This window comes from Cebus imitator, unplaced genomic scaffold (assembly GCF_001604975.1).
Source record: "Cebus imitator isolate Cc_AM_T3 unplaced genomic scaffold, Cebus_imitator-1.0 Scaffold384, whole genome shotgun sequence".
NCBI lineage: Eukaryota > Metazoa > Chordata > Mammalia > Primates > Cebidae > Cebus > Cebus imitator.
The window spans coordinates 1,043,149-1,066,754 of NW_016107699.1; the positions used below are offsets into that span (position 1 = coordinate 1,043,149).

The 23,606-nt window shown below is 59.1% G+C and overlaps 1 protein-coding gene across 2 annotated transcripts in view; it reads right to left on the reverse strand.

Annotated features, from left to right (window-relative positions):
• OSBPL5 (oxysterol binding protein like 5) overlaps positions 1-23,606 on the reverse strand; it is a 68,246-nt gene that overhangs the window by 30,284 nt on the left and 14,356 nt on the right. The window contains exons 2-8 of one of the 2 annotated variants that reach the window (XM_017507743.2): positions 14,276-14,280; positions 11,248-11,404; positions 8,926-9,008; positions 5,314-5,394; positions 4,976-5,077; positions 3,701-3,904; positions 2,842-2,926 (exon numbers count right to left, since the gene is read on the reverse strand). In XM_017507743.2, coding sequence (XP_017363232.1) covers positions 2,842-2,926; positions 3,701-3,904; positions 4,976-5,077; positions 5,314-5,394; positions 8,926-9,008; positions 11,248-11,383 — 691 coding nt within the window. In that variant the 5' untranslated portion in view covers positions 11,384-11,404; positions 14,276-14,280. The remainder of the gene's footprint in view (positions 1-2,841; positions 2,927-3,700; positions 3,905-4,975; positions 5,078-5,313; positions 5,395-8,925; positions 9,009-11,247; positions 11,405-14,275; positions 14,281-23,606) is intronic. The other variant, XM_037731128.1, reaches the window with a different exon arrangement.

Genomic DNA, 23,606 nt, shown 5'->3' on the forward strand with positions numbered 1-23,606 from the left:
AAGATATTATTAATAGGTTCCCTAAAGTCCAAAAATGACATATTTGGCTTATTTGGTACAAAAATTACACAGGAAGCATTATCAAATATAAAATGGTGCTTGGTTTTCTTTGGGGTGTATTTGTATAAATATGTCATTTATATGTATTCCAAAATTATGGGAAATTCCTGTAATTCTGATATGACTTAATGAACATTATCAGTAATGATCATAATTGTTATGTTAAATTATTTTGTGCCAGAGGAAGCAAATTTCCTTGTCAATTGTGTCTTTGACTATGGGTGCCCTAAAACTTTTTGTCATCTACAGACAATTATTGTCTTGTTTTGGTCTTCTTTAGAAGGTGGTTTTATAATCAGCTATTAAACTCTAACAGGTGCTCTTGAATGCTGGTTTCTAATAACTTTAGAGACTGTGACATCAGAATAGAGGAAAAACTTTCAGGACTCATGGAGAGCTGAAATGTTCATGAATATCAAGCAGAACAGGAATTAACTGCATGGACTAAAATAATAGAAATGTGAAGTAATCTTTTTGACTTTTTGCTTAAAACATTGCTGATACTTTGTTTTGTTTTTCAGAGTCAAGAAAACTTTAAGGTATTTACAGCTTTTAACAATTGAGTAAAGTATACTTCTATGAAAAAAAATTGGAGCACATTTGTTTCTCTCTACCTGATTTCTACAGAATTTGGAAACTATTTGAGAGTATTCCTGACTTATGACAATACAGTTATTTGCGTAAGTGCAATAAGAATCTGTTTTCATGGCTGGGCGCGGTGGCTCACGCCTGTAATCCCAGCACTTTGGGAGGCTGAGGTGGGTGGATCACGAGTTCAGGAGATCGAGACCATCCTGGCCAACATGGTGAAACCCGTCTCTACTAAAAAATACAAAACTTAGCTGGGCGTGGTGGCGCATGCCTGTAGTCCCAGCTACTTGGGAGGCTGAGGCAGGAGAATTGCTTGAACCTGGGAAGTAGAGGTTGCAGTGAACTGAAATCACGCCACTGCACTCCAGCCCGGGTGACACAGTGAGACTCCATGTAAAAAAAAAAATCTGTTTTCATTTGTAACAGGACACAATTGGAGAAATTGGTTATTTTACTAAGGCTTTGACTGGAATGATGTGCTTTCCTTTAAGGACTCAAATGTGACTTATAGAGCCAATGAAAGCTCCCTGGAAAAAATGGCCTCATACTTTTGTCTACACAGTCCATGTACAGGACTCTTGACCTGTGTAAGTAAAGAGTGTCACTTTCTGACAGGCCCAGGACCTCCAAATTTATCTTCAAACCTCAAAAAGACAATAATTCACCCAACTTATAGGCATTCAATGGTACAAATCCATGACTGGATTCAGCTTTACAAAAGTCTTATCTGAGATTCCTTCTATGAAACAAAGTTCCATCAAAGCCAATTAAAAAGCCTATGTAAAAAAATAATTATTCTTGGTGCACTGTATATAATTAGGCCAAGTATAATAAAGCAAACGAGTCCTACCATGATTCCTCCTTAGTTAAAATGGGAAGCTGGATAGAAAAACTATGTTTCAAAAACTACAGTACAGCTGCTGTTAGATTCTTGTCTTGCCTGTTTTTCAATTTTTGTTATTTTCTACAGTTTGGATGAAATTCTAATTTTTGTTGGCTACAAGTCTTCAAACTAATGTTTTCAATTTTTTTTCCTTCTTTTTTTTCCTACTTTTCCTAATTTGGAGTCACTGAAGATTAAGCTGTGCTGTCATAAACCCTGTGACCTGAAGCTAGACAACTTAAACTTCAGAAGAAAAGAACAGCAACCTATTTACATACACATACCACTTTCATACCTGCCTACTGATGTATGGACTTCAGAGTAATGTGGCCTATATTCATTTCCCAGAATTGTGCTTTTGTTTGTTGTTGTTTTTCTTCCTCCCTCCCCTACTGTCTCTTCACAGGACATGAGATTTCACAAACCTTCTAAAAATGAGCTTTCCTAATAACTTGGGACCCACCTGTCTATGAATAAACCATCCTAGCCACGAGAGATCAGATGGAACCTGATACCAGAGACTCGTTCTCTTCTAAAATGCTTTCTCCAAAAGATTTTAAAAAAGAAAATAGGGGGAAATATGAAAGAAAAATATCTTGGGCCCCCAAAATCACTAAGCTAAAAGGGAAAAGCCAAGCTGGTAACTGCTTAGGGCAAACCTGCCTCCCACTCTATGCAAAGTCACCCCTCTACCCACTGAGATAAATGCATGTCTGATTGCCTCCTATGGAAAGGCTCATCCGAAACCCAAAGGAATGCAACCATTTGTCTCTTATCTCCCTATGACCTGGAAGCCCCTCCCCACTTTGATTGTCCTGCCTTTCCTGTCCAAACCAATATTCATCTTGCATGTGTTGATTGATGTCTCATGTCTCCCTAAAATGTGTCAAAACAAACTCTGCTCTGACCACCTTGGACACACGTGGTCAGGACCTCCTGAAGCCACGTCACAGGCGTGTCCTCAACCTTGGCAAAATCAATGTTCTAAATTAACTGAGACCTGTCTCAGATGTTTGGGGTTCACTCTGGCATGTGGCTGGAGCTCAGTAATTGTTATATGGGTGCATTTATAAGGTCACTGGGTTCTCACAACATTGGGGCCACAGGTGGTAATTTCATGCCACATTTTACCATGGGGAAACTGAGGCTAGGAGTGGGGGCTCCGTGAGTGCAGGCCTGCCTGGCTCTGAGCTGCGCTTATCCCGGCCAGACTTCAGGCTGGCCCCAGGCAGCAGAAGGGACTGGACTGGGGCCATCTGTACCTGAGCTACAACCTCAAAAGGGGGCCATTTCAGGTGGGGACTCACCATCTGACTCGGAGGCGGCCCTGAAGATCAGGTAGCTGCTGGGCAGGGGTTGTGTGATGGAGCCCACGCTCTCGCCTTTGGGGCCCTGGAGAGACAGAGATCAGGGTGTCACCCAAGGCAGCACCCAGGGCCAGCTGCATAGACAGGTCAGGCAGAACCATGCGAACCCACACCCAGGCCCACCTGGACACCCCCAGGGTCATGGGGCCACCAGGTGGGGCCAGGCACCTGGCCAGGTGGACACCTGGCTGCAGAGAGGCGGGGAGGTGGGGGTGCTCTGCCCTCAGCTTTTCAGCTCTGAGCCTCCTGACTTGGGGTGGCCAGAATCAGCAAATGCACCCCAGGATGCCCAGTAACATTTGAATCCCAGAGAAACCACCAGTAGCTTGTTGATGTTAAGTTTTCCCATGCACAGCTGGGGTCACAGTTGTGTGAAAGAACCCTGATGTTTCTCTGAAATCCAATGTAACCAGGTGCTCGGGTTTCTCTGGCTTCCTACCCCAGTTAGACTTGGCAGGGCTGCCCCAGCTTAGGAGGGGTGAGGGCCGGGCGCTGTTCCTCAGCCACCCCTGGGGAGCGGCCACTGTCCTCCCTCCTGGACAGCAGCTGGGTGAGGGGTGGGGGTAACCTTGCTGCAACCCTGCCACGTCTGTGCAGCCTCCTGTGTGCTTCGCATAGAGGACCCAGAACCACATCTGATCCCCCGGCCCCACGTGGAGCTCAAAGAAGGTAAGAGACCTGCCCAAGGCCCCGAGGGGCCCATTTTGGACTTGACAACTGGCTGGGTCCGCCCTCCACCAAGGGCGAGCTCCTCGGCCGTGGGGGGGCCTCTGTCTTCCACTTCACCCCCCCACAGCACCTTCACGGCCCAGACAGACTGGTCCAGCGGGTGGAAGAGCTTGAAGCAGAAGCCGTCCTTCTTGGAGGGGCGCTCGATGAGCTCACAGCAGTGCAGCAGCACCGTGCCCACCCACTGGCCCACCTTGGGCGTCTTGTAGATGAGCAGCACCCCCGGCTTCAGCACGCACCACAGCTTGGTCCAGCTCTTCAGGGTGCCGCGGATCTGCAGGAAGGGTGCTGCTGTCAATGCCCGCCCTCCAGTGCCACCACCCCTGGGGCATCTGAATGGCTTGGTGGGGAGCCAGGCACAGACCAGGGTGGGGTGCCAAGGGGCCCTTCTCTTCCCTCACTCCCTCACACCAGCTCAGAACTGGCCCCTTCCTCGCCTCCCCCCACCCACTCCCTGGGGTGGTGTCTTGTGCCTGCCTTGTGCCCAGGCAAGGGCCAAGCCACAGCGGGCAGTGCCCCAGGACTCAGAGTGGAACTCAGGGCAGGGTCCTCGTCCAGGTTTTAAAAGGAACCCATGTGCTATGGCGAATACAAAGAAATACTTGGCGGCAGGGACGGATTTCCTTATAAGGTTCATGTGGGTCAAGTTCAAGATCAAGGCCCCCAGGGAGGAACCAGCAATGAGTGGTGTGGCTGTGGTAACTGGCGGCTCTGTACATTCTGAAACTAGTTGTCACTGCTTTTCTCATTCTAAATATTTACTTTTGCACCTAACTTTTGATTCGTAATTTTGGTATGTGGGTAGAAGGAGCCCGCCTGAGCCAGGCTCTCCAGACTCCAGGGGCGGGCACACTTATCTGGTATGTACTGCCTGGCAGCCTTGGAGTTGGGCAGTTTTACCCCCACTGTGTACAAGGGGAAACTGAGGCTCAGAGGCTGAGTGAATGGTCACAGTCTCCGTGAGGTCTGAACACGGGACACCTGGCCCTGATGTGGGGTCCTCTCCCAGAAGCCGGAACGATGCCTCCCTCCCTGGCACCCTCTGCCCACTGGCCAGGCCCCACCTTACTTGGAAATGGAGTCTTTGCAGACATAATCAGGTGAAGATGGGGCCGCACTGGAGTAAGGCGGCCCTAATTCCTACCACCGGTGTCCTTATAAAAAGGGGGAGACACAGGTGGGTAAGGAAAGGCCGCGTGAGGACGGAGCAGAGGCTGCAGTGATGTGGCCGGATGCAGGGAAGTGAACTGCCACCATTTTCAGCCACACCAAGTGTGTGGTCCTTTGTTATGGCAGCAGCTTGGTGAGCTGTGTCCCGGGCGGCCGGAGGCCAGGTGTCACCTACCTTCAGGCTGTCGGCCATGATGACCACACTGGGGTCCGTCAGGGCGCTGAGCAGCTGCCGCGTGGCACGCTTCTTCTCCTGCCGGTAGTTCTCCTTCTGTGCCTGGGCCGGGGCACCCGAGGTGGGTCATAGGAGAAGGCGCTGAGTTGCCCCAGCTCCTCCCTTTGCAGCCCAGGGCTGGGTCCAGGGGCAGGGACAGGAGAGGAATCAGGGGGCGTGGAGGTGACCAGGGGCAGTTTGTACCCCTCCCTTTGATGGGCGGGGAGGGCGACCTCCCTGGCTTGGTGGCCATCGGTCTGACAATGACATGACTGTACCCTCCCTGGGCCCAGGCTCACCTTGAGAGTCTCCTTCTTGGTGACTCTGGCAGTGGGGGACACACACTCCTTGTCTGACCCGTTGCACAGCCTGTACTCTACCTGCAAGAGAGAGAGAGAGGGTGCAGGGACAGGACATTGGGGCCAGTCCGGGGCCGGGAGCTCAGGTTGGCCTGATGCCAAGCATACGAGGGCAGAGGTCAGAGAGGGGTTCTCCGCTCCCTTCCCACCTGGTACCCTCTGTCCCACCCACCAGTACTTCCAGGGCTGCCACGCGGGGATGGAAGAACAAGGGTGGCCGACTAGAGCCCCTCCACGGACATGCCGGTGACAGGAAGGGACCCGCCCTCCTGGGGCACCTGCCAGTGTAGGGCAGGGCAGTCGGAAAGTAGGCAAACGTGTGGACATCAGGGTTCAGGGCTGACTTCCCACGGGTCTGACTGAGCCCTGAGGGACAGCCCTTTTTGAGGGGACGCCTGGGAGGCCTCAGGAAGGCGTCAGGGTGCCAGAGGGTGGAGCTCGCAGCCGGGGAGCTTGGCGGTGGTCGGGAGATGGTAGCCACAAGCGTTCAGGCTGGGTCTCTGGACGCCAGCCCTGCACCCACCCCAAAGAACCACTTCTCCGCCTGGCCATCCCCCCATGGTATCCAACACACACCCCCACGGTACCCAGCACACCCGCCTTGGCCATTACACGGGCCCAGATCTGGGCAGGGCCGACATACACGTAGGGGGTGTGCAGTGGGGGCACCCGCCCCACCCCTGGGAGCCGGGGGCAGGGGTCAATGCCCAGGCCTGCACCCGTGCCCAGCACGTGGCTGACTGCATGGGCTGAGGGCAGCAGTTCCAGGACCTTGGAGCCAGGAGGGGCCATGGTTCTTCTACAGATGGGGAGCCTGAGGCCTGGCAGGGGCGAGCTGGGACACAGAAGCAGGTCTGAAGGCTGCAGTCCAGACAGCAAGCTACGACCCAACCCCCGCCCCCACAGACTCCTTCCCTGTGGTCTGCAAGCTAAGAACAGCTTCCACAGTTTCAGTAAGTTGAAAAAGAAAATCATAAGACTATTTTGGGAGATCTGAAAATTACGTGAAATTCAAATGTGGAGTCCCTAAAGGAGGTTTTCTTGGCAGAGGCGTGCCGGCCGTCACACGTGTCTGCGGCTGCTTTCTCGCTTGAACTGCGCACTGAGTACCGGGAACGGGGCCTGTGCCGTGGCAGGGCCTCCAGGCCACCTCGCCCTTCCCGGAGAAAGCGTGTCTGCCCAGCCCAGCTCTGGCTGGGTGTCTGCGGGCGCTCAGCACTTTCCAGCGGAGCCTCCAGGGCCAGGAAAGCCTCCCTCAGGCCCCCTCCTGGCTGGAAGCCCCAGGCGCTGGTGCCCACCCACCACCCAGTCATGATGGTGCCAAGTACGAAGCTAACACCTGTCTGCTGGGACACACCAGGTCCTGCTGAGGTGCTGCCCATATTCACCCCCTGAATTCTCCAGCCATGCATGAGGTGGGGCCGGTTGTTGTCCCATTTTACGGCCTGGGAAATCAAGGCACAGAGAGGTGAAGAGCTGGCAAGGGTCAGGGCACGGAACGGTTCCATGGACTGGCGGTCCCGCAGCGCTGGGTGCCAGGATTGGCCTTAGACGCCAAGCTTAGAAAGTAAAGATGCCAGTGAAGATGCCCACAGAGCCGGTAAGGGCCAGGGATGAAGTGAGTGCTGTGGCTCTGCCATCTGTGCGGGGCTGTAAGCACGTTAGATGCCACAGCTCAGATGGTGATCATTATCAGCATTGTGCAGAGGAAGAGCCTGTGCAGAGAGGTCCAGACACCTGCTCAAGGTCACACAGCTCGTAAGGAGGTGAGCTGGGACTGGACACAGGCAGTGTTGCTCCAGTGTGGCACTGTCTTAGCCAAGTAAGAGCATCAGGTTTACAAGACGAAAAGGGCAAAGGACGGGCCCTTGGGGGGCTCTGACTTGGAAGGAGTCTTGGAGTGATGATGAGTGATGAGGAGGAGCTGGATTTGAGTGACAAGGCATGCCCCAGACCTGGCCAGGTGATGGGCCTCCAGGGACCCCAGCTGGCAGAGAAGGTATCCTGAGTTGCCCTCCTGGGAGTCCCCTGAGATGGGGTCTTGTTCACAGTGCCCTTAGCTACCTTGGCACATGCTATTCCCAGCCTGGAATGCTCTTCGCTGTGGCTGGGTAGCCCCTGCTCCTTTCCTAGGCTCCCTGAGCTGCTTCCCCAGAAGCAGGACAGTTCATGGCCCTGCTGGCACAGGTCCTGGTGACACACACCACCCTTGGCCCGCCCAGGACTTTTGCAATACAGCCACACAGCCGTTCACAGCTGTTTCTGTGGTGAGGTGATGGCTGTCTACGGCTCCCACCAGGGGAGGCTTCTACCCTAGCACCCATTCGCACTGGCAGCTGGGGCTTGGCAAGCATCTCAGATGGATGGATGGATGGATGGATGGATGATGGATGGATGGATGGACGTATGAACCTGCTGCCAATTCCCCTCTGCCCCGCTTCCCACCAGATGCAGCTGAATGGAGCTGTGCGTGTTTCAGGTCACAGGGGAAGACAGGGGCAAGGCTGGGGGACACAGGATAGAGCACTTGTAACCCCTGCTCCCCAACTGGGCATGGCACTTTGGGGTCTGGTCACTGCAGCCCCTGCCCGGCACTGCAGAGAGTGCCTTCCCACTCCTCTCTCCCGCAGGCCAGGTGGGCACACGGTCCAGGCACGCTGGGCCCTCCGTCACTCCTCAGGCTGCTGTGCATCAGTGCACAGTACAATAAGGAAGTGCCCTGACAGATCGGAGCTGCTGCTCAGAACCGTGCACTTCAACCTCACCAGAACTTTGCAACCTATAAAAATTATTTAAAGATACAATTTAGAACAACCTACGGAATGGGAGGAAGTCGCTGTAAATTGTGCATCGGGTAAGGACCTGGTATTCGGAATGCATAAAGAACTCTTACAGCTCAGCACCAAAAAGGCAAATAACCCATTCCAAAAATGGACAAAGAACTGGAATAGACATTTCTCCAAACAGTATGTACAAATGGCCAGGAGCTGCACGAGGACCTCAGCGTTGCCCGTCATTAGAGATGCAAACTGAACCGACAGTGAGAGGCCACTTCGTGCCTACTGGGACAGCTACCGTCATAATGCAGAAAAGAACAAATCAGAAAATAGCCGGCGTTGGTGATGAGGTGAGGAACTGGAACCCTGTGGCCGTGGGTGGCTGCGGAAGATGCTGCAGCCTCTGGGAAGGAGTTTGGCAGTTCCTCCAAAAGTTAACCAGAATTCTGAGAGTTCTGCATTGTCACAGAATGACCACGTGACCCAGCGATGACACTCTAGGTTTACACCCGCGAGAACTGAAAACTGATACTCAAACACATGCACACGCGTGTTCACAGCAGCACCGCTCATGACAGCTAGGAGTGAAAACAGCACGAATCTCCAGCGGCAGCCCTCCCGGAGCAGCACGACCTGGGGACTGGGAGCTGTTTTCCCGGAACGGGCCGGAGAGGCAGGCTCAGCTGGCCGCCCTGCTGTCCTTTTCCCCAGCCATTTCCTGCGGTCCCCCAAGCCAGGCTCCGGCCCATGGACGCTTCTACGCCCAGGCTCTTACCGGTGGCACCTTCGTGGCGGAGATTGGGGTTGGGGGCCCTTCATCCCTGAGCAGCAACAGGCCATTGGGCTCCATGTCCTTCCCTGCAAGAGAGCCGCGGGGGTGAGGACCCAGGCATGGTGAGCGGGGCCGGGCTGCTCAGGCCCGCTGCCCGGTGTGCTGCAGGCCAGGGTGGGTGCAGGTGGCCCTGGGGGGGCAGGGAGTCGGCTGGAGGTGGCGGCAGCAGCAGGACACTGCCTGAGAGGTGTGATAAATACCAGTGACCAGGAGCTCTGGCAGGGCCTCCAGGACCTATGGGGAGGAAGCCGGGGCAGGAGCTGGCGGGAACCGGTGTTCTGGGCCTGCTATGGGGTGCATATGTCTGTAAGGCCAGAGCCCCCGTTTTCAGACAGAGAACGTGGCATCCAGTCTCAAAGTCTCACGGCAGGTTGGGTACCCTGGACCATGCATCCCTCTGGCCAGATGCTGTGGCCCCTGCGTGCTGGGCTCTGGCAGGGAGAGCCTGTCCCTCATCCCACCCTGCTGTTCCTCATCCCGCCCTGGCAGGCCGGGTAAGGAGGAAGGAGGGGCGAGGGAGGGGACCCGAGGTGTCCGCATTTGCTCCTGGGGAAACAGCCTCCCCTTCCCTGGCTCTGTCTGCTTTGGAGCCAGCTCCCCAAGGCACGGTTCATGGACACGAGGAAGGAGGGGATGCCCACGGGGGAGGCCTGAGGCCCGCCCCGGTCCCTGGCACGGAGACTTGGAGGCGCTGAGGGCTGGAGTGAGCCCCATCCTGCCAAGGCCACAGTGACAGGCCAGCAACGGGCTGGCTGTGAGGACAGATGCCCACAGACCAGTAGAAGGCCTGGGACCTACAGCTGCCCTTCCCTGACAGCCCAGGGCGGGGACCAGGTGGGGACGAAGACCGGAAAAGCCAGGACAGGGCCTGAAGAAGTGGTTCTGTCCGAAGGTCCTGGACCGTGGCCACTCAGTCGTAGAACACCGCGGCCCCTGGCCAGGGGTGGCTGCTCCCCGACCCGGGAGCCCTGCTTCCTCACCTGCAGAGCGCTGCGCCCTAAGCTGGGTGCTGGGGAGCCCAGCAGGAGCCCTTCCCCCCGGGGCTCGCTTTCTCATACGGTCCTGGGGGCCTGGCCTGTGGCCGCCAGCAAACCACTCCCCTGAGAGTGCTGCCTCCTGGCCGGGAGGGCTCGGGGGCCCTGAGCACTCAAAGGCACAGGGTGCAGGTGCCCTGGGCAGGGGGAGGCCAATGCCGTCCTTCTCCTCGAAGCCTGTCCACACCCACCCCACTCCCCTGGCCTGGGACCTGCTGTCACCGTTCCTCAGAAAAGGCCCCTCCCAGCCTGTGCTCTGCACTGCCAGTCCCTCCACAACTGACCCGAGGCTGGGACCCGGCCCTTCTCTTCCCCGGCTCTGCCTCTGTAGGTGCCTCTAAGGCTCCGGCCAGGGTCAGCGTGACGGCAGAGAATACAGGGTGTGGGGTTTACCCCACCGGGTGTCCAGTGTCCCTGCCTGCCAAGGGACCTTCTCTATTATGGGACCTGGTTTTTCCGACTATTGGGTGGGACTTTGGCTGGGACCATCCACAGGCCCCTGGATGGTGGGTCTGCCCAGTGCTCTCCCACTATCCCCGGGACAGGGCAGATGACCATGGCCAGGCAGAACTGGGGAGAGGCCGCACAGGCAGGTGCCAGCCCCTGCCTCCTACCCGTTGGGGGAGCAGGGGAGGAAGAGCTGGGTTTTCTGGGGGATAGCAGTCACAGCTCAGCCTTGGCCGGGGCAGGGGTTGTGAATAGTCAGGTGCCAGGGAGGGGGCCCGGAGCGTGGCAGCATTGGCGGGCAGAGGTCCCGAGTCTGCACGCTGGGTGCTTTACCCACAACGGCATGAGGGCAGGCCTGGTTCAGCTGTTCCCTCCCAGAGCCCAGGACCTGCGTGCAGCTGGAAGCAGGTACTAACACGGTCCCATTTTACAGATCAGTCAACTGAGGCCTGGAGAGGTCAAGTAGCTGGCCTGGGGTTACCCTGCCAGGCCTGCGGCTCAGGCCGCCCGTCCCTGGAGCTGTCTGGGATGACTGCACCACGTAACTCCCGAAACCTGGGCTGTGGAAGCCCCCTCCTCAACCAGATGGGCTTCACCTGGCCCCGAAGGTCAGGCCAAGAAACCATATCACCTGGCGCTCTACCAAGCTGCAAACCCTCTGATCATGAAACCCGCACAGTCCCCGGCATGGAGGCTGGGGACCCCCACGGAGGGGCTGGGCTGCCCGGGGTCACCCCACCGGTCCAAACTGGGGGCCAGGCTGCCCTGCCTCGGCCGCACTGACCTGGGCGGAGGGAGTCGAGCTCATGGTCTCCGCTGAGGAGCAGGTTCCGAGTGAGCTTCCGAGGATCGACTTTCTGAGGGGTGGAGGAAGGCGGGCACAGGGAGAAGCGGCGCCGGAGGAAGGCCTCCTCCTTCATGCTGTGGGCGCTCGGGGGCTTCTGGAAGGAAGGAGGAGGAGGAGCAGAAGGTTACCGCCTGGGAAGGAACTTCAGAGCCTCAAGCTGGGGTATCCCCAGCTGGCACCGGTCCCCTCTCAGGGGTCTTCTGAGGCAGGGCGAGGAGGGCCTGGGCCCTGCAGCCTGGCAGGAGGGCTGGACGGAGTCCTGGTCAGAGGCTCATCACCCCCCCCCACCCCGAAGACGTTCGTCTTGGAACCCCGCCCAGGCTCTGTGAGACCCTGGCCACAGCCAAGCAGGTTTTCCCGCTCATGTTTCTCTCCCAGGTGATGGTGGGGGGGTCTAGAGCCTGTCTGTCCATAAAGAAGACGTGTGGGGGCGAGACCAGGTGGCCCCTGAGCCCCAGGGAGTGACTGGCCCGCCATCCACCTAGGGGTCCTTGGAGCCCCTCCCCACAGAGCACCTCTGGTCAACCCCGCCTGCTGCTTGGGTGCCCCAAGGTTTCAGTTGCACCCACATGCACCCCTGCAAGGCATAGAGCTCTGGGCACTCACAGCCAGGCGCACCTGCGTCCACACCCAGCCTAAGACGTTGTGTTCCCAGTGGGAGCTTCCTTCCTGCTTCACAAAAGAGGGAGGACACACAGCCAGGCCCCGACACCCGCCAGCCTTGCTCTCCCAGCCCCACTCACTGGCTTCCCCTGTGGGTTCAGAAGCGGGTTTCTTGTCTCCTTCCCTGGAAGGAGGTTGGCTGTGGACAACAGGCAGTCCCCTACTGTCCTGTTCCCCCCAGCCCTACCCCTAGCGGTGCTGGGCCAAGCAGAGGAGAACTGATTGCAGTGACGCCTTTGCAGGCACTTGATGCCGATGGCTTGAAACCCACCAAGGCCTCAGCCCATTTTACAGATGAGAAAATCGTGGCTCACGGAATGGAAGGCCTCAGCCTGTAATTGTGACCTGGCAGGACTGGCAGAGCACCCCTTCCGGCTTCTAATCTTGTGTCCACTCCCCAAGGATGAGCTCCTTAAAAACTGCTATCAATTTTCCTCCTCCCTGATTTTCTGCGGCTGCTTCCCACCATGTCTCTGGGCAGGCCAGTGGCAACCTGCCAAGCCCGGGCCAAAGTACTGCATTTCTCCCATGGCCCTGGGTGCTCCTGGGCGGGGGCCTCAGATGCTCAGAGCCTCTCCTGCTGTGGTTTCAGGAGTGGGTTGGGTGGCGCAGGGTGTCCGTGGTCCTGGGCTCTGTCCACTGACCCAGAGCCCCCTCTGTGGCCCCGAAGAGTGGGAAGGGGCTGCAAGACTACAGCCAGGTTGGGCCAGCCCCTCCCTCACGCGGCACCTGTCTCAGCTCGTGACCTTGGCCAGCTTCCACACGGGGAAACCGGCTTCAGAGAGGCTGGGTTTCCACCCAGGTCACAGAGCTAACAATCAGCACAGCCCATCGAGCCAGGTGGAACTGATCCTAAAACCCGGCTGCTGAGCGTCCGCCTGCTCAGTGTGCCAGCTCGGCTCGGCCAACCTGCCGCAGGGAAGTCCCTCCCCCACTTGTCAATCTCAGCAAACCTGTCCTACTTGCCCAGGTGTGGCTCAGGCCAGGAGCCAGCACGTGAGCAGAGGCCGGGCTGACTCAGCCAACCAGCTGAGATCTTCTGAGCACCCAGGCTGGGCTGGGCACCGGGCGGCCAACCTGAGTCAGCTGCGATCCTGCTCTCAGGACCCAGGGAGCTCCGGGATGTCCCCAGCAGCATGGTGACGGTGATGCCCAGGTAGGTCTCCCCCACTTGGAGCCTCCTGGGGCAGGGAGAGGGGCTCGAAGCCCAGCCGCAGCTGCCCTGTCTGACTGTCTGCTCCAGCTCCGCCTGGGCCAAGGTGCGGAGGGCATAGCGATTTTGGCTGCCTTTCTGCTCAGACCCCGCGTGCCTCCTCCCAGCACCACTGACAGCAGTGGGACTTATGAGTCTGTAAGCGCCATCATCCACTCAACTACACAGCACTCCCTGGCCCCCTTGCGCCCATCCATCGATATACACACGCATCTTCCCTTCCATGCATCCACCCACCCACCCATTCGTCCACCCATCTTCCCATTCTCCTTCCCTCCCTCCCTCCCAGGCATCCATCCAGCCATCCACCCACCTGTCCTCCCTCCCTTTGAGACCTCCCTCCATCCACCTGCTCACCCATCCACCAATCTGCCATCCCTCTCTCTCTCTCCATGAAGCTTTCCAGCCAGTCAGTCGACCAGCCCAGATCCCAATGCCTTCCCATTCACCCGACACTCAGACACATCCGAGGTGGTATTCAAATAACTGAATCACTGATATGGAGCAGACGCTCACCAATCCAAATGCAATGCAGGTGTGTACCAGGGACTCTCGCGTGGTGTGCCAGCACCCCCGACCAGTGTCCAGTTCCCTGGGCCCTGCAGACCACCCCTGACCAGCTCACACAGGCTGGGGGGCAGCTCTCATCACAGGGCATCCTGGTCCATGGAGTCCTTCTGAATACCCCCTCCCTTGGACTTCCCGACGTCCTACAGCTGACAGGTGCCTGCTGAGTGTCCCTATATTGTCATCTGGTGAGGGGAGGTGTTTTGTTCATTTTATTTTACTTTTAAATTTTATGTCTGAGATGGAGTTTTGCTCTTTTGCCCAGGCTGGACTGAAGTGGTGTGATCTTGGCTCACTAATCTCTGCCCACCCCCACCCCCCACCCCCGGGTCCAAGTGATTCTCCTGCCTCAGCCTCCCCAGTAGCTGGGATTACAGGTGTGCACCACCACACCCAGCTAATTTTTGTATTTTAGTAGAGACAGGGTTTCACCATGTTGGCCAGGCTGGTCTCGAACTCCTGACCCCAGGTGATCCAACCGCCTGGGCCTCCCAAAGTGCTGGGATTAAATTCGTGAGCCACCGTGCCTAGCTTGTTCATTTTAAAGGTCATATCTCCCCAGTGGCTCCTTGTGGCATTCAAAACAAATCCAGTCTCATCTCGTCCATTCCCCAAGCCGTCCCCATCACCCCATTCCCCACTGTTCTGTCACCCACTCTGCCCCAGTCACACTGGCCCCTTTATGTTCCCTGAAAATGCCGAGCCCATTCCTGCTGAACAGTCCTGCCCACCATCTCCGCGTGGCAGGGCCCTCCCCGAATTCCACCTTCAGCTTAAATGTCACTCCCCAGAGGGCTCGGCCACCCTGGGAGTTGATCTGGATTCTCCAGCAGCGCTGGGAGTCCTTGGAGGGCTCAACTTTGCATTTCTTTGTTCTTCAGGCACTGTCTTCCCCCACCAGATGCAGTGCAGGTGAGGGGTGGTGGGTCTGACCGATCACAGCCCTGTCCCAGCGGCCGCGGCAGGGATATGCGGCAGGTGCTCCTGTGTGTTTGGATTCACACAGGCTGCCTGTCATGTGTCACACGGCTCCGGGGTGGAGACCCTGAGTGCTTATGCAGCAGGGGTTCCCCAGTGGGCACCCACCTGCCGCCTGCCTCCCTCCCCACTGTTCCTGAGGTCTCTAGGTCAGTCACGGTCCTCAGAGAGGTGAGCAGGGTTAGTTTTGGGGCTGCTTTCCACTGGAACCCTAGTGAGGTTCCCATCCCCCGGCCATCCGCCACACCAGGTGTTGCCTAAGAATCAAGGGAGAGTTGGCATCTGCAGGGTGTGAGCTGCTGAGGAATGAGGCTGGCAGGACCTTCACCCATGGCAGTGAAGGCTGAAGGCTGGGAGCCCCGGGGAGCACAGCCCGCATGGGAACCGCCCATGAGGGGAAGGAGAGAGCGAGGGAGGGAGGAGGGAAAGAAGGATGGGGGGAGAAGGAAACAGACATGCTGGTGAGACCACGAGACCTGGGACCTGGGATCCCACTCAAGCGGAAAACTCAAAATGCCTGCGCTCCCCGAGGGAAGCCCCAGGCCAGACTCCAGCCACGAAGGGCTCCAGGTGGACCCTGTGGGCCCAGCCCTCAGGCCCTGGATTCTGCCTGCCTGAGGCCACCCAAGGTTCACATGAGGGTCACTCTCATCAGCCTCCATGCCCTGGGGGGCTGGCCTATCCCTGATGCCAGCAGCACCTTTACCTCCATGCCTTGGGCACTGGCCTGTCCCTGATGCCAGCAGCACCTTCACCCCGTGACTCACTGCTCATCTGTGCACAGCTGGACCTCAGCCTGTAGCTGCCGAAGCCTTTTCTGCCCCTGTGCCCGGTGCAGTCTGTCTCCAGCTGTGGTCTCACCTGTCCCCACAGTCCTGATGTACAGGTGCAGGAGGGGACGCTGTGGGGCCTGGGAGGAAGGAGCCCCCGAGTGCCCCTCACGTGCTGAGACTGTCCCTGGGGCCAGAGAGGGAGCATGGGCAATTCCAGTCTAAAAGGTCACGTTTCTGCCTGGTAGGGCCCCAGCCCTGAGACCCCAACGAGGCTCACTCTGGAGGCCAGGCCAGGAGGCCAGGGAACAGGGCATGGCTGGGGAAGAAGGCAGGGCTGGGGGGGTGGTCACTAGATGTATGTGGACCCCAGTGCCCAGCTCTGGCCAAGGCTAGGAGGAGGGACAGGTGCAGGCCTGGAGCTCAGCAGGAAACAGGCAGGCAACTGGTGGCCGGGGAGCCACCGCCCGACCCCAGGTCCAGATCAGCCACCAGCTGCTGTGCAGCCTCCACTCCTGGGGGCTGAGGACGTTTCCTCTTCCAACGTCACGCCAGGTGCTGGGTTGCCTCGTGGGCCTCCAGCTGGCCACCAGACAGGCCTCCTGCGCTCCTCCAGGGGCCGTGTTTCCCACTGCGGCCGTCTGCTGGCCACCCAGCAGAGCATGGGGGTTGCATGCGCCTCTCAGGAACAAGTGTCCCCTGCCTGGGGGAGCGACAGGTTTGGCTCAGCTGCTGCGGAGACCTGGTGACCAGGGTGGGGCCGCTCTTCCTTGCCCAGAGTGAGCCAGCCCCACCCCCTAGCCTGTGACGCTCAAGGTGAGGCAGGGCTGGCCCCAGGCCCTCCCCCTGCTGGTCCCTGCCCATCTCAGGGGCTGCTCTGCCCAGCTGCTCTTCTCAGTCACGACTCTGTGCCTCTTTGGGCCTTTTGGAAAGTGGGGGGGGGGCACCAAAAGGGAACGCTCTGGACTTGGGCTGGGGTGGAGACCCACACACTGTCCACGGAAAGAATGGGCTCTGAGCGGAGCCTCCTCTGTCACCTGGTGGGAGGGGCCGGGAGCCCTTGGGGGCTGGGCTTTGGCGGCATAAGAGGATCTCCTCAGAGGTCTGCTGGGACTTGGGGGTGGGGTGGGGGTGATCCTGTGACCCAGAGAGGGGCTGAGGTCGAGGGTCTGGGAGGGGTGAGTGTGGATGGCGGGTATAGGTCCGTGGACTGTGCCAATCACCAGCCTGGGAGAGCTGGCAATCCTGCCCCTGGTCCCGCTAGGCTGGAGGGGCACACGGGGAAGGTCAGCCCATGGAAGGCCCCCCTTTCTCTGCACCCCAGCCCCCGAGCTGGGCTTTTGCCTCTGCCTGGCCCCCGCAGGGGCTCCTCCTCCTTCCTTGGAGACCCAGCCTTTTGTCCAGGTACCTTCCCCTGCTGTCGCTCCTCAGGGGCAGCCGATCCCTGTGTCTCCCGGGACTGGAAGTGCACCCTGGCTGTGCTTCACTTTGGCCTGGTGGGTTCCCCAGGGCGGGGCTGGGCGGGGCTGGGCTGGGTTCCACTGAGGGCATGGGCCCCGCCAATTTCCTTGACTACTCAATGCCTCTGGACCCAGTTGGGTGGGGCACACACAGGGCCCAACGCTGCGTCTCTAGAATGAATTCACTTGTGGCTGCAACGGGATCTGAGAGAGGCTGGAGCTGCTGAGGGCTGGGGAACATTCTGGAAGGCCAGGGAGCAAGTGGGACAGAGAGCCAGACCCGTGGCAGCTGGGCAGAGGCCATTCCTGAGGCCTTCCTCTGGACAAGGCGGTGGATGCCCAGGCAGGCAGGCATGGGTGCCCCTTCCAGATCCTCTCCTGAGACCCTAGCAACCTTCTCGGGCCAGCCCCAGACTCCTGCCCCTGCCTGTGCACAAGGCTGCCCAGGGCAGGTGGACACGTGTGGCTCTCGGGGACCACAGGTGGCCGTGACAGTGTCGTGCAGCTGCTGTGCTCCTGAGGCTAAGACACCGCGCAGCCGTGGCAGCACCTGCACCCACCCCCTGCAGCGTCCCACCCACGCCCTGAACCACTGCTTGATCACCCTTCCTGTTGACCACAGGCATCTCCTGGTCCCCTCCTCAGGGCTCCCACTTCCTCCCGCCCTGCTGAGTTTCCTGGGCCACCTAGGAGTTGCAGAGGGGACAGAGACGAGGGCACGGGAAGAGTGTGAGCTCTGAGTCTGGGCTTACCCCCGTGCCCCCGCCACTTACTGCATAGGGCGGAGCAGGCTCTTCCTTCCATTTTCCATGAGTGGCATGAAAGACCCCTCCCACCACTGGGGGGCAGGAGGCCCTGTGTGGTGCCAGCCCAGAGCAGAGGGGGAGGGACAGGTCAGGTTCTGCCCCCCCGGGTGGGCCCTGTGTCCCAGAGGATGCTTGCCTCTGGACACCTGGGGAGGGGCCATGCTCTCTAACCCCAGGCCGAGGCCAGCTGTTTGGCAGCATGGAGCCCGGCCCCCTCAGGGGCCCCACCCAGAGCCAGTGCCCATGGTCCCCGGCATCCCCCAGCTGCCTTCCCATCGGTTATCTGGCCTCCAAAGCGCTCCCCACACCTGCCTCCCTCCCAGACACTCACCTTCAGGATGGGATAAAGGGATTCTTGTAAAAAAAAAGGTCACTGGCGCCTTGTCAGGCCACATAGAGCCATCAGCTGGGGCCACGCTCAGCTGAGCCTCGTCCAGGGGCAGACACTGCCTCCCTCCTGGGAAAGGCTGAAGCTCTGGGAATGAATCCAACCGAGCGTGGACTCACTCCGCATCCTCCCTGGGCCCAATTCCCCCCTCCCCCCGCAGAGGCCGGGGACCACAGAGCTGGGGAAAAGGGCCCAGCCCAGCCTCCAATGGCTCTGTGACCTCCGCTGGCCACATTCATCTCTCAGGCCCTGTTTGTAAGTCAAGGCTTGCTCTGAGCAGGGGAGGTGATGTCCCAGGCCCCGGGGAGTCACCTGTAGAGGTGAGAGTGAGCCCAGCCCCAGCCACCTCCACACCTGCGTGGCCTCCTCACCCACAGCCCAGAGTGACGGGGCTGGACCAAGGTGCACTGGAGGGGAGAGAAGGCCCTGGCCGCTGGAGTGCCCATCAATTGGCAGAGGCCAGAAAAGCAGGCGCTCGCAGCCAGACTTCAGCAGCAACATCCGGCACAGATACTTCTGCCTAAACCAGGTGGTTCTTTGCACATGGGACAGAGAGGTCAGTGGGTCCCAAGGAAGGACAGCAGCCATCAGTTAAAGGGCAGCAGCCATCATGTCAACACCATACATTTGCATTCCAGAAAGTTGCTATGGTCCCAGTGCAAGTGACCATGAGGATCCTGCTGTGAGGAAGCCACCCAGGCCTCCTGAGTCACCCCAGGGAGACCACAGCAACAGATGCCCTCCCTGAGAGCAGACACCAGCACAAGGAACCAGGCTGCTGCATGTGGGTGGAGCAAATGCCCAGTGCTAATGTGGGCAGTCTGACCACCCCTGCAGGGGCAGCAGCCTCTTCAGAGCACCACGGCATGGGCTTCAGCTGTAGCATGGGGCCCTGGGGGCTTGGGACAGAGGCTTTCCCAGGGCGTCTGCTGCACTGATGGACGTTAAAGCCCCCCAGGACCTCCTGGGTATTCTATCCCTTCTGAACAATTCTCAGAATGCTCTCGAGCTGTGGGGAGCAAGGGTCAGCATCACATTTTAAAGACGCAGTGGGCCAGGTGTGGTAGCTCACGCCTGTAATCCCAGAACTTCGGGAGGCTGAGGTGGGTGGATCGCTTCAGCCTAGGAGTTTGAGATCAGCCTGGGCAACATAGCGAGATCCTATCTCTACACAACTGAAAAAAAAAAAAATAACCAGCTGTGATGGCACACGGCTGTGGTCCCAGCTACTCGTGAGCTGAGGTGGGAAGACTGCTTAGCCTGGGAGGTCAGGGCTGCTGTGAGCTGAGCTGTGGTCATACCACTGCACTCAGCCTGGGTGACAAAGTGAGATCCGCATCTCACACACACACACACACACACACACACACACACACACACGCACGCGCAGAAACTGGGGCCCCAAGAGGGGAAATGGCCCATCTAAGGTCTTATGGGCCACGCTGTGCCTGGAATCCCCTTGGCACTGTGGAGATAGCTGTGGAGGTGCAGGGGAGGGCAGGCGCCCCTCTGGGGAGACATTTCTCAGAGGCTGCCATGGAGGGGGTGAACCTCAAGAGGGGCGCAGGAAGTGGTCTGCCCTGCTGAGGGTGTGGCGCTGAGCCTGGGTGTTGTCCGGGTGACTCAGCTGAGTCCTGTGCCTGTGGGCCAGCCAGGCCAGCCTGTCCCCTGGCCCTGTCCAGCTGGTCTCCTGACTGACACCACTGAAGGCTCAGAGCAGCTACCGGGTCAGCTGGCCTGGGTACGCACCGCACCCCACCCCACCCCCCGTAGCCGACCACTCCCCCACTAGCCCTAGAGGCCCTGGCTGTGGTCCCTGAGGCAGGCATGGCCCCACCACGTCCCAGCCAGACCCTGCCCACCTGTCCCAACGGAAAGGAGACTGATTTTCAGATGCAAGCTGCAGCCAGGTGGCAGCCGGGGTCAGGTGGGGAAGGGGTGAGGGGGCGCAGCCATCACTTGGAGGCAGTACAGCCGGAGGGAGGGGCCTGCCGGGGCTGTGGACTCAATCTCAAACCAGCCACGCCACGCCTCAGCATTCACACGGGAAACAACAGGGACCTGGGCCCCAGGGGAGCCTGGACACCCACTTCCAGAAGACGCTCGCCTGCCAAGCCACGGGGCTGGCCTCTGTTCTAAATGTCCTCAGGCACACCTGGGCCTCTTCCCCGTGGTGCCCGTGCCCCCTCGCCTGGCCCTCCTGGGGAGGCTCCTGGGCTCTGGGCACCACCCCCAGTGGACAGCCCTGCAGGCCGCTGTCTACCCAGGGGTGGGGATGGAGGGAGAAGCGGCTGGGCGCAACCGCCTAGGGACACGGGGCTGAGAAGCGGGCACACCACTGTGTCTCCTCATCTGGCCCCAGCCTGCTCATCCTCCTAATTCCAGGGCAGCTAGGAGCCAGGCACGTGGGCAAAAACTCCAAGAAGACCAGAGAAAACAGGGGATGCGGCCGCTGTGGGCCAAGACTGAGGTCTCTCCAGCCTCCAGGGGCACCTGAGCGCCAAGGGCAGGGACTGGGTGACCGGCCGTTGCTGACACTGAGTGGGGAGCCTGGGGTGCCAGCAGGCCCACACTCTCCCCCAGACCCCTCCGGCCAGCCTCAGTCTCCCCCACTGCCCACCCACATGCCACCTCCATCGGGACCTTCTGCAGCTGTTCCTGTTCTGGGGACCCTGGGGTGACAGTAGGCCCAAGGTTGAGTGGGCCTGATAGCCGGGCAGGTAGAAGCTTCCAGCTTGGAGGAGCATGTGGTGAGCGGAGACCAGGAGGCCGTGCGGGAGGGGCGGGGACACCCCCCAGCCTCCCTTCCTTCAGGCCGCACTTCAGCCTTCCCTGCTGGGGTCCCTGTGGCCCAGCCACGCGCCCTGAAGGAACACCAGCTCCTAGGGTACATTCACTCGCAGAGGCTGAAGTGGTGGCAGGGTGGGGTGCTCAAGCCTGGCCTGCGGTTGGTCCTTCTGTCCTCGTGTCCAAGGACACCAACGGGAGCTCTTCCCCGCAGCCCCTGGCAGGCCTGCAGAGGTGGCCCCCTGCTCTCAGAGAAGCCACCCTCACAAGAACATGCATCTTAGGCTCAGGGCCCACCGCGGGGCTGGGCAGCATGGGAGTGGCCTCTGCCGCCGTCTGCCAAGCAGCACCTCTCTGCCAAGGAGGTCCTCCAAATTGCAGCCACCATCTGAGGCTGTATTAACAGACGTTGAGTCCTCAGAAGGAAGGAGAGAATAATTGCAATGGAGCCTCCCTGGGCAGCAGCTGGGTTCAGCCCTGGGTGCCTCAGGAAGGGGCAGCCCACAGCAATGCTCTCTCTGAAGGGCCAGCGTGATGCCATGCAGGAATGATGCCAGCCAGGAGTGACAGACACAGCCAAGCTCTCCCCCATACCCCTCGGGCTGGACAGGCAGGGTGGGACTCACAGCCGGGCCAGGGCCAAAGCGGCCCAGGAAAAGCCAGCACGGCGTTTTCTCCTGCGAGGCCTTCCGGGAACTCAGGGGTCCGGTCTGATGGGGAACATAGACCTGACCTTGTAGCCCACTTTCAACCCTCCTTGCACGTGTAGGGCCTCCCCCAGCAGAAAGAACCAGGCCCCCAGGCAGTGCCCTCTGCCCGCGCAGGTACGTGGCACCCCAGCAGTGGACAGGCATCGTCGTCCTGGCTCCCCTCCCCCGGGCTCACATTACCCAGAGCCTTGTTTCCAAGACCAGAGAGGTCATAAGGCCGCCCGCTGCCCACATGCCCCATTCCAGCCCTCCTTAGGATCTGTGGGTACCGGGGCAGCCCCCGGGTGTTTCAAGGTGAGGCGTCCCACCCCCACCGCCACCCCCCATGCAGGGCTGCAGCTGGTGCTCCAGGTCAGTCCACAGGCGTGACAGCCCAGGGGGCCACCTCGGAGCCCCTCCTTCCCCGATGCCATCTGTCAAGGGTCAGGGGTCACAAACTGCAGACAAGAAGACACAGAGCCTGGCAGGTTGGACCCTGGGGGCACGGCTGGGGTGGGAAGGTCAGCCCAATGCCTCGGACGGAGAGGGCCCCAAAACAAGAATAAAAGCCACCCTAACAACAGAAACAAACCAGTCCGCCCGTAAAGCCTCACTCCAGGCCGTTTCGAGCACTTCGCTTCCGTCAGCCGCCAATCTGCCCCCCGCCCAGCAGACAGGATTGTCATCGTCCCTGTGTGACACAGGGAGGGCGCCAGGGGATGGCACTGAGTCGCGACTGCTCCAGGACCCGGCACAACATCCCTTGACGAAGCGCCTCCCACTCTCCTGGGAACGGACCCTCAGGTCCTGCATCCTCTGTGTGGCTCTGTAGTGGGGAGGGCGTGGACTCCAGAAACCCCTCCTGCCCCAGCAGGCAGGCCAGCCCCGAGCCTCCTTGTCCCCCTCAGAACGGAGCTTCCAGAAGGGCCCCCAGTCTGTCTCACACAGGAAATGGGAGGGTCTCAAACACAAGGATCCCAAGTCTGTCTTCCGCAGTGGCGGAGGGCTTGCCAAGGTGTTCGGGAAATGGCATGAATGGGGTCCACTTTGGGCTGGGTTGCAGAGAGGATGGGGGCTCCATTGTGGAGGGGACAGGGGTCTCCACTGTGGAGGGGATGGGGGGCTCCATTGCGGAGGGGACAGGGAGGGCTCCGTTTGGCTGACCTCCCAGGGGAATCCTTCCATGAACAGAAAGCTTGTGCCTTGCTCCGTGGGCTGCTACACAAGATGCCCATGCATCCCGCGCTTTGCCAAGGTGCCCATACCACCCTTGCACTTGCATCCTTCCCTGGGCACAGGATGCTAAATGAGGTGGCAGCAGGAACCCCCGCCCGCTGCCCCCCACCTACCCAGTGCGGGACTGGGAGGATTCTAAGCCTTGGAGGAAAAAAAGACCCCAAGAGCACAAATACGCTGTTTTCCCACTTTCTCCCCACTTTACAGCTGCAGTTTCTTTTCTCTCTGCCCTCCTCTCTCTCTTCCCTCCCTCCCTCTCTCTTTCTCTCTCTCTCTCTTGCTTGCTTGCTTTATTTTTCTTTCAGATGGAGTCTCACTCTGTTGCCCAGGCTGGAGTGCAGTGGCACAATCTCGGCTCACTGCAACCTCTGCCTCCTGGGTTCAAGCAATTCTCCTGCCTCAGCCTCCCGAGTAGCTGGCATTACAGGTGCCTGCCACCACGCCCAGCTAAATTTTTTGTATTTTTTCAGTAGACATGGGGTTTCACCACATTGGCCAGGCTGGTCTTGAACTCCTGACCTCAAGTGATCCACCTGTCTCAGCCTCCCAAAGTGCTGGTATTATAAATGTGAGCCACCGTGCCCAGCTGACGGCTGCGGTTTCTGAGGCCAAGAGGGGATGCTGACGCGTCCAGGGCCACACAGCAGGCTAGTGCAGAAGATGCTGGGCCCCTGGCGCCACCCCAGAGTCGACGGGGCTGCCCACAGCTAGGGGAGTGCCGTGCCCGGGTGGTCCAAGA